Raw genomic sequence first — 13,272 nt, 5'->3', positions numbered from 1 at the left:
TAAAACTGTACCATGCTAAGAGGAAACCGTTTATACAGTAATCCAGATTCAGGCCGCCACCCTCTCAGATTCCAAGCTCATTTAAGATGGACTGAGGCGAAGTGGAAAACTGTTCTGTGATCTGATGGGTCAAACTTAATTTTCTGAAATTCTGTTTAAATAAACTAAAATCATGTTAGCCGCGTCCTACAGACTAAAGAAGAGAGAGAGAGGGACCATCCTGCTTGTTATCAGCGCACAGTTCAAAAGCCAGCATCTGTGATGGTATGGGGGGGCATTAGTGCACATGTCATGGGTAACTTACATATTTGTGAAGGCACCATTAATGCTGAACGATATATACAAGTTTTGGAGCAACATATATTGCCAAGGAGATAACATCTTTTTCAGGGAAGGCTTTGCCTATTTCAGCAAAACAATGCCAAACCCCATTCTTCCCATACTACAACAGCATGGCTCCATAGTAAAATAGTATGGGCGGTAAACTAGCCTGCCTGCTGTCCTAACTTGTAAATGTTTGCAGCATTATGAACCATTAAATATGACAAAGGAGACCCTGAACTGTTTAGCATCTGAAATCCTGCATGAAGCAAGAATTGAAAAACATTCCACTCCAAAATTACAGTTCGAGTCGGTCTCCTCAGTTCCCAAACACTTACAGTGTTGTCAGAAGGAGAGGTGATGCAACAGTGGTAAACATGACCCATGAACTGTTTTGAATCGTGTTGTTGGCATCAAATTCAATATACAGTTATCATTTAAAAAAAATAATTACATTTTTCTGTTTCAACATTTGAAATGCTGTCTTTGTGCTATTTTTAATTAAATATGAGGTTTCAATGCTTTGCAAATCATCAATGTCTGTTTCTATTCACATATTAAAATTAAAAAGAAAAATAATTGTTGAATTAGGAGATTGTTGTGTTCAGCAAGATTTAAAATGGCTAACTAGCTTTGCATTGGATTACATATAAAGATGAAAGCCATCACATAAGCAGTCCTTTTTTTAATGTTGATGATTTTATTCAATAATGCAAAGCTATAATTATGGTTAATATATTTCTTACCCGGACCTTTTGCATATGTCTATTTCTTCTATATTATCTCCCACTCTGTTAGATTGTACCCAGCAGTGATGAGACCACTCAGGCTGATCTTATGTCCTTTGACTTCATTTAAAAGCGGGGCTAGCATATTGACTTATGACTCTCATGGCTCTGTCTCCCATGGACCTACCATTCTCTTGCTCTTAAATTACTAGTCATAACATGCTGATGCTGAACTGGAGTCGAGAAGATGAACGTCTGTTGATTTAATCACAGCCCCTAAGATTGACCTGGGAAGATGGGGTCTCTGAATGGATCAGAGGCGTATCACTTATACTTACTTTAGGATTCTCCAATCCTTTGATGCTTCTTTGACTTCTATATTTTATGTTTACTTTTGATTTGTATAATTTAATGATATACCACTTTTTAATTGAAGGTTGAAGTTAAGAACTGTAACTGGAAAATAAAATATGCATGTAAGATCTAAGTTGTTAAGTTGGTCATACACTGATGTATAAAACATTCATAGACTGTCAGTTTCTCAATTTTAGCATCGTTTTCACTGGTTAAAATGACAAGCAACGCAGGCAGCAGGTCATATCAGCGCTTGCTAACTGATATTACATCTGTGAGCAACTTGAAGGCCAAAATTTAACTTGTCTCTCTGCAACCACTATCTGTGAGGCAAATACCATTATTAAAGGACTCAGAAAAAATCTGACATCCCTTCTCTGGACATGGTGTCAAATTTAATTTCATTAAAGATTCATAAACACAGGTGCATTAAGGTGGAAATGATGCATTTGTATGCTTTATTTTTTATTTTTTTTATTCTCAAACATTAGCATGCAATATTACTTTATGATTAGGAGATGGCTTATTGTAATGGCCCTTAAACCCTGCATAAGGCTTACTGCAGCTACTGTAATTAAAGAAGACGGGATTGGTCAAACTTGGCGCCATGTCAAAGAAAGCCAAAAGTCACACTAAAGGATGGAGGCCACCTTTAAAGCCTGTTCATAACTGGTCTTATCATGTAATTCTCTTTGTAGAAATGACATACAATGGCTGTCCAAAGAATGTTTTATTCACACACAACCTCAGGCAAAAAAAAACGTATCATGAAGCACTCTTTAGACCTCCACTGTGCCCATACTAAAATCATTTTAAGCATGAAAAGTAATATTGTGGGGGTCAACATAGGGCAAGTGATTACCTGGCTGAAAGTGTGTGCTGACTCTACATTGGCCACTGTCAAATCAGAGTGTTTCATATTTTTATAACTAAATTGACTATACTTTAAGCTATCATCTTGAAACTTTACAACAGCGAATGGAAGTCTTAAAGATCCAGCATCCCTGGACAAATGGGGTCAATTGGTATGCAGCATGTTGCATGCTTAGTCATACAGCAATGATAATGATAATGCAACTTCTAATAACACTTGAACAACATTAACCCTTTATCGGGCACTCATTGAAATACTTGGAATTTACCAATTTAACCCTAGAGTGTCAGTCTGTTAATCTCTATGGCATGTTCAGATGTGAAAATTCCGTCATTCTCAAGGCAAATTTGATGAATATAGAATAAATATACTTTTATCTTGTGGAAATGAAATGTTCATATTGTGCCCTAATGTATAAAGAACACTAGTCTGACTCACTGGATGTAGACTGTTGGAATAATGCCTGTCACCATTTTATTGTTTTAAAGAAAAATATGAACAAACAATAACTTTTTTCTTCTTTTACCAGAATGATAAATGGTGCAGACAGACTTTTCTTCAGTGCTGACACAGTGCTTTGGTCTGCCAATGCGAGACTAAAAGAAGACTAATAAAGCTGAATGCGCTTTGTTGCATCACTGTGTTCCATTTTGGGATTTGCCGAACTAAATATTTAAATGTATTTAAATAACACTCAAATATTTAAATACAAGTTGATAATGCCACATTGTCAGTTCTGACCCCCACTTTAGTGGAGAAGCAAGAAAGTAACCCCACTACTCCTGGATGTAAAGGGTTACATTACCTGACCTCAGTCTTTCCTTTGAAATTATGCTTGAATGTAAGCCATCTGGACTATTTCAGAATTTTTTTTTCAGTTTGACCAAAATGATTGTCATGCAGAGGTATAATTAACATAAAAGACACTATGTTCTGGCTGGCAGTTTCTTATTTTAGCATTATTTTCACTGGATAAAATGATGAATGCCGCTGACAGCAGGTCATATCAGCGGCTGCTAATTACTATTAACTCTTTGAGTAACTTGACAGCTAATGACTGAGGACAGAACAAAGAGGATATTACATTAGGCCATAATGCCAAGCTGTCAATCAGCTCTTAAACCACTCAAGCATCCATCTCTGTGGATGGACTGTTTGCAACAGGTATAGCAACAGGAAGCTTTTATCAAGCAAGCAGTCATACATCTGGACCCTCAACATTCTTTATCGATCCAAACACTCTCTACTTTTTGGCATCTGCTCCTGTCATGTTGTTTTTATCCAGTACCTCACATTTCATCTCAAACATGGCAACATGCAGTCAATATTTTAGAGTTACAATCTCTCGCTCATTGTAAGGTTGTCAAAAGTATTGATACTTGAGTGCTTTTTTAATGCCACATTTTTCAAAATAATACAATATCCACATTCAAATGTATCGAAAATATCGGAGCTATAAAAAAAGCAGATCTAGAATCATATTTTTAACCCAATGCTGCTCAGATAATACAACAGGGAAGAAAATCCACTGTGTGACAGCCATAGCTTGTGGAACAATGTGTCTCATTTCCATAAGATGCAATGAGCTTGACCATGGAGGCAAAGGGATGTTTTTAAATGGTTGAGATTGTATAGCACAAATGTCATCACTGATGAACTAATCTCTTTAAACAGACACAATGTAGAACCATCCACTATCATCAGAGTGGTGGCATCTGATGTTTGGGTAACAAATGTACAGACGTACAAAAAATTCACTGGAGGGTGCAAAGGTTAAACTATATTTTTATTAGATTTTAGAGCTGAATGTAAAACACATATTTAGGAATAAGGAACATTTTGTTCCACTTGCTAAAAACTGGCAGGGGCAACGATTGGCAATCATCTCTTCAATTTTAAATCAGTTGATATTCAATTGGCACAAATGTGTATAGACTTTTTAATCCGGATTAAAGGAGACTATGGGAGGCACACAATTAAAATGAAATTTTAAAAAATCCTAGCCTTATTCAGAATTTCTGAGTGGAGGAAGCGTGATTGCATAAACCCTTACGACCTCTAATCACTCTCTCATTTCAGATTTGTGGAGCTTGTCTCGTTAAACGCTCCAACCAGCCAAATTGTTCTGTTAATCAAATGACATTAGGACATTAGGGAAACGATTTATGGGAATGTGTATGTGTTAAGTTTCATATCTTTAAATGCATTTGCTTGGTTATTTCAAATTAGAGGAACTTTCTAAAAGCTAGTGTGTACATCGAGCAGTTGTAATAAGCTATCTTTATCAAAGTGTATTGAGGATGTTGGGGGGCCTCCTCTCATCCTCCCTCCCCTTTTGTTTCCGTCGTCACTAGTAGAAAGAACAATGAGGAGGCTTGTGAAGGAGGCCTACGTCCACTTAGTTCTCCCTCTTCCAACTCAACAGTCACAAGACTCTCTCTGAATGATTTCAGAAAGTAACCCCCTCCTCAACCAACACAAACATCAATTCACACACACTCCTATCCACCCTGCTCCAAGCTATTTCTGGTAATTATTGACCACAGTGGGTTTTAAAATAACTTTAATGAGCATGTACAATTATGTGTGAGCTAAAAATGTACACTCCAGCAGAAGGACACATTTTTTTTCCTTTTACATTCCTCCCATGAAGTTGAACATTTGAGGAAAGGGAAATGTTTCTCTTGGGATCTGAGACAGGTTTTCCTTTTATGAGTGTGTTTGATATTCGGGACATGCTCCGGCCTTAAGAGCTCCATGATTCATTGCAGGAGGCGACATTTGCCCGTAGCAGAGATCCACAACAGAGACTAATAATAGTCTAGCCTGACTTAGTATCCCATGCGACTCTCTTAATGCTACCTAACACTTAGAAACTAGTAAAAGTTGTTTTAGTAAAATATAGGCCCTGATGTTTCCCCACTTGAAAAATAGAACGAAGAGGGAGGCAGAGTCTTTTGACAAGGCTGAAAGTATCTTTGCACAGAAGGCCTCTTTGTTTTATTATGAACCCATAAAACCGCACTTCTCCAAGTTGGTTAAAGCAAGACAGAACAGGGAGAGCAAGAAAACATCAGCCTGTTGCTGTCATTTTCATTTGTAGTGATTGGACTGTTTCCTAGTATTAGAGATGTCCCTTATTTTTAATTAAAGTTTAAATGTTTCTTTGGGAGATTGAAGCCCACTGATCAAAATCTCCTATGAGTTCTGTGTATATATTTTCTCTCTCTGTCTCTCTTTGCTGTCACTATATGTTTGTACACTGGAGATCAAAATTAGAGAACAACTAATAAATACTTGATTTATTCTGAAATACTGTTATTTTTTATTGTTCAGAATTTGATAGAATATCAGCTGTAGCTATACCACTGCTGTACTGGCATGTTTTTTTTTTTTTTTAAATAACCAAGGCACTTCAACAGAAACCTTTATTTTGTGACGAAAACATTGAGTACAGTTAGGGATTTAAACAATGTTTTCTTAGGGCTATAGGATTTTTTAAAATTAATAGGAAGTGTAGAGGCCCTTGCTTTGAATGACTTCAGCACATCTGCACCCACAGGACATCACTAGTTTCTCAAACTGCTCTGGTTTGATCCACCGTTCAGTAACTGTAGTGGGTTTCTTAGCCATTACTTTGTCGCCGAGATTCTCTACGAGGTTTAGATGAACAACAAAAATAAAGTAATATGGTATTTCAGAATAAACCAAGTATTAATAATTTGTTCCCTTATTTTGATCTCCAGTGTATATGTCTTTCCGTGTGCCTGACAATAATTTTTTTTATCATTTATACATTGTATGTATCTCTAAAAGAAAATCTGATGTTATTTCATTTGAATTTGTGTCATTCACATTGATGGCACCTTGATTCCCCCTACTCTAACCCATATTCTCTCTAAAATGCTGCTTATAATGGTGATAAAATGTTATCAAATCCTGGATAGAGGATAGTGCTGTCACATGGGGGCACTGTTAAGCTGTAAATTGCATCACAGTGATATAAGGCAGTGATATCCACACAAAATGGTTGCAGCAATTTCACCAATAAACCACAGCACAATTATAGATTCCACCATTTTAATTTTGTTTCCTCTACCAAAAATTACTGGGAGGCCAGAAACTATATGATGTTCTCTGTGTTTGCTTACACATTTGACTGTTGTCATTGTTCCCTATTGTGATGGGTTTATCATCATGCGGGCCTGTTTATGTGTGGGCGGATGCGCGGACCATATGTGCCACCCCCCTCTGACAATAATGTGTGATTATAATTGTAGTTTTGCTTCGTCTTTCAGGCATATGGTATGTCTGTACTGCCTTTGAATCTGATAAAAGGCACACGGAGTGTGATGTATGAACGCCTTGAGAACACAGAGGACATTGATGATGTTGAGCATCAGATCGAAAAGCTGAAATCCAAGGTTGGTATCACTAAATTACATTATGCATAGTAATATTTGACATAAACATTGCACAACACACAGTACAGTTGATCTATATATCAAATATTAACTTAATTCAACAAAACAAGTGAAAATAAATACATCATTAACATATTAACAATATCTTTTATATTTTTTCGAAGAATGCTTGCTGCCTCTTGTTTTCACTGTATAATTAGTGTATAATCATGCATTCATGAAAGGTAGACATGCATAGCCTCCAGCTGATCAGTCCCTCCCCCTTATCATAATTGCCATGCCCCTCTGTCTTTGCATACCATTATAGATCGTTGGCAATGTCCTTATCAACCAACCCCTCAAATTCAGGCAGCACAAATGGATACTTTAAGTTGCTCTTGGTTGCCAGTGGCAACGTGAAGTTGAACAGGAAAGACTTTTTGTCATTCCTCCTCCTACTTTTATGGCATAGTATGCAATAGTAATTATTTACTGGGAAGTTAATTATACCTGAATCTTTACACCCCAATTTTGCAATGCTTCATATATCTACCCATTGCTATAACAACTATATCCAAAATAAATGTTAAAAAATATTTTAAAAGTTATTTTTGGCAATCGCTGGGTAGGTCAATTACTTACTTTTAAAAACATATTTGTGCTGTTTGCTTCACATACCATGAATAACTTATAACTATGTTAGTGAGTATACATACAGATGTGTATTTATTGACTTTGGTTGTTTGTTGGTCTTCTCACCAGTGTAAAGATGGACGTCCCCTCTCGTCAAGGGACAGACACAACCTGCAGGAGCTGGAGGGCAAACTGCAAGTCCTCCATCGCAGGGAAAGACACCTGGAAATTGCAGAGAGGAACTGCTGCACTAAAGTGGGCAGTGCTCTCAGACCTTTCAAGGTAAGTGTGCATGTTGGAACTGGCTCCTATTCACAGTAAATTATAGGTGTGTTTCTGGTATGTATTGTGTGCAAAGGCAAGTCATGTCTATTGGATACAATCTTACACATTTAGCATTATGTGTCCAGGCCTCATTTAAATTTGCACTTTAATATACCACAGCTAATTTTGTGTTTCTTCACTTAGTTGTGTAATTTAAGATTTTTTGTTTAGTCAAGTATTATGTCTTTGTTCGTCTTCATGGAATATTTTTTCTTCCTGCACTGTTTCTTTGTGCTCAATTTCTTATCTGGACTGCTCTAGATTTACTTTTAGTTCTACTTTAGACAACCACATATTCACATGATTCCCACGGGTAGTCTCTTCACCTAATTTACGCTGAAGTCTCTCAGGGAGTCTCACATTTCTCATGCAGGATCTCATGGTACCCCAGGGATTAACCAATGCAACCCCAAACTTCTGTTTGATTTTACTTTCTGGGTTGGGCAACCAATACTTGGACCTAATTTGTGCAATTTTAATATTATTGTCCCCATATTTAAATTTGTGCACTGGGAAATGAAGTGGGCTGTAACACCCCTTGTTTAAGACTTGAAAAGTAGTACTACCTTTGGTCATGTTGGTGCCAACACTTCCACCGGGCAAAGCCTAGACAAACATCTGGAGATGATACATTGATGACCATTATAGAGAGGTTTTCAAAGTGCACCCCTGATCCCTATACTACATCATATATAACCAACATCAGCCAAAAATAATTTTAATGCAATTGCACACATCACATCAGTTATCACATTTCACAAAGTTTCTTACAGTAGTGAATGCAGTGTAAACCATCTAGACTTTAAGAAAGGTACATCCCTACAGATCACTGAACACCAATTCACACCGTTCCATGAAAAGAAAAATTTGAATCCCACAAGGCTGCCTATTCCTACCAATCAACTCACTGCATCCTTATCCCAAACAACTTGGTTTCCAGAGTGCAACAGCTGTGTTTATTAGCATCTTTCTAGTCGGTTTGGCATAAAAAAAAAATACTTCATTTGAATTTGACATAACCCAGAGGATGTCCTGACCAGTATGGCTTAGAATAACACGCTCATGGCTGTAATTATTCTGATTAAAAGTGATGGTGGTGGGCCAGGAAAGAAGTTATTATTTTCCCAAACTCAAATGTAAAGTTAACTTAAAAGGGCACAGTATCAGCCTTTGGCAACATATTTGTGGTGTCATATATTTGTATCTTAATTCTTTGAATGTGAATGAGAAGAGTAATGAAACTGAGCAAAATGCTACTGTAACTATTCCCTGCAATAATCTCCACACCCTCTTATTCCTCTTATATTTAAACCAACCCTCATGCACATCTAGGTGCATGGTGAACATGGAAGTGCATCTGTATGAACATAATAACATGCATGACTGTTCGTTCATACACAACAAAGCAATGGTGACAGTCAAAATAGTTTGTATTTTTTTATCACATTTTCTGTGTAAAAGACAGGACGAGTTCCAACTTCATTCTCCTAGTTCACATTTTACTTTACCACTGCTATTCATTCTCCAGTATTTTACTGCACTGCAGGCATGCACAAACATTTTCAACCAGTGTCTGTAACAGTTTGTCTTTAGCCAAGGGGGTTGCTGCTAATGGCAGTCCCCAGACTCAAATTTAAACAGTAATGAGTTAGGAGATTTATTTACTGTATACTCAGGCACTGGTGTAGAGTGATAAGCCAAATGATTGGGATTTCTCCAGAGCCGTTAAACCACTGTCTCTCAAACACATGCTGTCCATTTCAAATCAACTCGGGTGGTGGGTGGAAATTACTTCTTGAACATGCGGATATCTACAGCTAAAAAAAAGCTTGGACCTCACAGAATATTTACTGTATTTTGAGGGGATCAAAAAAGGTATGCCAAATTTTGATTTAAGATATGCATATAAATTTAAACTTTTCATGGTTTAAAACCTGGTTTTCATATATCATAACTTCCACCTTTTTATTTGACTTGTGATTAGCGTAACAAATGTGTTAGTACAACAACGTTATTTGTTTGGATTAGGATATAAGGGCAGTTTTGATGATTTATTTTTTCCTGTCTGGCCACTTATATCAGTAATTAAGAAAAACAGTGTTTTGATTATTAGTTTCTTAATTGTAACTGATGCTTTGCTAGAGTCATGAGAAATTGTGTTAAGAGATGTTTGGTCAGAGCTAATATGGTTGAATGATTGGATTTTACAATGTGTTTTTATGCCTCTGTACCGGCATAATGAGGCATTATGTTTTCGGGTTGTCCGTCCAGCCCATTCTTGTGAATGTGATGTCTTAGCCACCCCTGGAGGCAATTTCTTCAAATTTGTCACAAATGTCAACTTGGACTAAAGCATGAACTGATTAGATTTTGGAGGTTCAAGGTCACTGTGACCTCATGTGTTTCCCATTCTCGTGAACGCACTATCTCAGGAACGCCTTGAGGGAACGTCTTCAGATTTGGCACAAATGTCAATTTGGACTCAAGGATGAACTGATTAGATTTTGGAGGTCAACGGTCAAAGTCACTGTGACAAACGCGTTTGGACATAACTCAAGAATTCCTATGCTAAATATGACAACATTTCACTCAAATGTCTAATAGGATCAAATATTAAATGATGAAGTGATGACATTTTATAACCTAATTATCAAAGATCAACTTCAGTGTGACATCATAATGTTCTACAAAAATGTCTGCGTGGTTTAGATCTTCTGTGCTGCTAGGTTGAAGATTTGTGTGAGGCATTCACATTTCACCAGAAAAATAAACTTCAAAGTCTTACCTGCATATGAGTCTGGACAGACATCATCGTAAACTTGACCGGTTAGCATAAGCATACAACTTTGAGGTTTCATTACTATAGCTGATAGTACAATATTATATCATACTGTACGTATATTTAGTTATGGAGGCGCCCCTGAAGGCAAGCAGTTGATAGGGTTTATTGCCTTTTTGGCTGCCAGCCACCTTGTGCCTCTCTGGTTGCAGCCTCCCTACTCTATCTGGGCTGTGCCATTGCTTCCCCTTGTCACCTCAGACAACAGTGCCAAACTGTGGCTGGCCAAGCCATATGGTCTCTCCTTGACAAAAGCCATGATAGAAAGGTTATATTTGCTGACCCTGTAGATGCATTTGTAAACATACCTTTTCCTATATTGAGGTTCAGTCATGAGGTTTGCTATAAGTGCAGATCCCTCCTTTGGTTGTGGGTACATGCTGTATCACTGTTTGCTATTGTAATGTATTGTTCTTATTTCTTTCTTGCAGATAATGCTGGGCATTTTCTTTATCCTGGTTGCACTGCTGTTCACTGTTGCACTGTTCATTTCAAAGTAAGTCATAATATGTGCTGTAACACCATCATTCATAAGACAGGCAGTGTGACCAAATTGGAGATTCTAATTATGTCTACATAGTAATAACTATATTTCTTAATGTGTAATGCTGGATATATGCTTTATACACATATTTAAGTATTTTTATATGTTTCAGTTTGGATAAAGCTCTCCACTCCGCTGGCATCAGCTCTGGGTTCATAATCTTTGGCACGAACCTAACCAATCCTCTCAATGAACTTTTATTAGCCTTACAACCTGTGAGTATCCTCTCATTTCTCATGTTGAAAAGATGATTTTCCTCAATTGAAATTTGCTTAAAGTCATAATTTCTTGTTTACATCATCATATAAATATAAATAAAACCGCTAAAAACTTAAAGGGTGTGTGCTCTCAACTACAAAAGCAGCTACATACTTTAAATGAGTCATATGGACTTAAATGTCAATAAGCAGTTTTTTATGTTTAAAAATAGTCTGTTGTCACCTCATGTTTTTCAAATGACCACAAGATAACAAAATTAAAAGTGTACAAGTACATTTTTCATTCTGCAGTAACTCCGGAATGATTTAATTTTCCAAGAAAGCAGGGCTGAGAGACTAGAAAGTAAGTGCAGCTAGAAATGGGAGCACAATAGATATTAAATAGAAAGAATAAAGTATTGTTGCGACACATAAATGATGACCACGGTAAATTTACACTGGAATGAATCAACAATGCGAAAGTTATTATTCAATAAATTGTGTATAAACTACAGAGTGGCCACAATAAGTAATATCCTGCGGTACAATACAGCCTAATACAACAGCCTTACATACTACTGTTGTATAATTATGGTTATCAATTGCTGTGCTCAACAACATCCGGCTCTCTGTAACAGACACCAAATGGTGTTTTAAGACTTAAAAATGAATTACTGAATGATTGTTTTTTAAACTTTAAAACTAATCTAAAACCAAAACTCCTCTGGAGGCTCTTACATTATGCAAGTTCCATTATATACATGTGTCTGTGAGCCGCATTTGAAAACTCAGGAAATAAAAGGTCTTTAAATAAAGTGAGGTTTATAAAAAATGAATTTTAATAAGGTACACAATAACTGTTCATTACCCATAATTATTCTACACCATCTGCATTATGCACAAAACACACTGCTCTTTACAGATAATAAAATATTTCAAATTAAATTAAATAATGCAAATTATGTAATTAAATCATTTTGCTAACATACTGTAGAATAGCTTCAACATTTTGCAGTCCAAAAAAAGATCCTTGAAAACCTTGGTTGAACTCGGAAACTCTGGATGCTGGCTTATGATCCCTGCCTGTTGTTTTGCGTTTGTTTAAATTGTTTAAATAATCAAATCCTGTTTATTTGTTTTTAAAAAAGTGTAGAGGTCAGTGTTGTGACTGAGGTTTGATAGTATACTTGGAGCGTAAAGATTCTTGGTACTTATTAATCTTGAAATACAATTCAATGCATCTTTGTGTGTCATTTAATATATATTTCATTTTAATGTGATATTTTCAACAAAAAACAGCCACTTTCATCCAGAAGCATTTATATTTTAGGGGAATGGTAAACCTATGGAGATTGATGCAACATTAGATCTCGACCGTTGCTGCTTTTCCTCCAGGTTATTGCTGCAGGACACCAGACACTCCTTTAAACTTAGTATTCTAGCAGAATTTAGAGAAAAAAAATGACTGACAGCTCAAACCATTAAATAATTGCTTTATAGATAGTGGCATTGATTTAATGTCTAAGTCCAGTGTTTAGAAGGATGACCTTGATATTTAAGGAATTAAGTGCACCACATCAAGGATGATATTCTATATACAGGAGGGACAGACTTAAGGCTAAATCAGAACATTACAGGTTACAGAACATAATCAATAAGCATGTATGTTCCATACACTGTGCTTTTATGTCTAGACTACATCTGTAAATGATCTATTCACTGATTAATAAGAAATGGATGTGCTAGATGCGCTTTAGATTAATTTGGCTAGACCAAGTGTTACTGATGACAGTTGCAACGTTCAGAGAAAATCAGCATGAATGATTGGCTCTGAAAGCAATAATCTATTTATATGTGTATGTGAGGGATGTAGCTGACCTCTGTCCCTGGTATTGTAGGTTTTTCCACTGGATTACATCCTGATTACAGTCATCACCATGTACTTTGTTGTCACCTCCATGGCTGGCATCCGCCACATGGGCATCTGGTTCTTCTGGATAAGGGTAAGCAAATGCCCTACATCTATGTTACCTTAAAAGCTTTCCAAATAATCTA

The 13,272-nt window shown here is 36.6% G+C and overlaps 1 protein-coding gene across 1 annotated transcript in view; it reads left to right on the top strand.

Moving 5' to 3' along the window:
• lmbrd1 (LMBR1 domain containing 1) overlaps window positions 1-13,272 on the top strand; it is a 56,656-nt gene that overhangs the window by 27,074 nt on the left and 16,310 nt on the right. Inside the window, exons 8-12 of the mRNA XM_083922662.1 lie at window positions 6,576-6,701; window positions 7,443-7,595; window positions 10,908-10,972; window positions 11,133-11,235; window positions 13,116-13,220. Coding sequence (XP_083778788.1) covers window positions 6,576-6,701; window positions 7,443-7,595; window positions 10,908-10,972; window positions 11,133-11,235; window positions 13,116-13,220 — 552 coding nt within the window. The remainder of the gene's footprint in view (window positions 1-6,575; window positions 6,702-7,442; window positions 7,596-10,907; window positions 10,973-11,132; window positions 11,236-13,115; window positions 13,221-13,272) is intronic.

This window comes from Echiichthys vipera, assembly GCF_963691815.1.
Source record: "Echiichthys vipera genome assembly, chromosome: 11".
In the NCBI taxonomy this organism is placed as follows: domain Eukaryota; kingdom Metazoa; phylum Chordata; class Actinopteri; order Perciformes; family Trachinidae; genus Echiichthys; species Echiichthys vipera.
The sequence above is the reverse complement of the archived record's forward strand: the minus strand, read 5'-3'. Positions and strand labels throughout refer to the sequence as shown.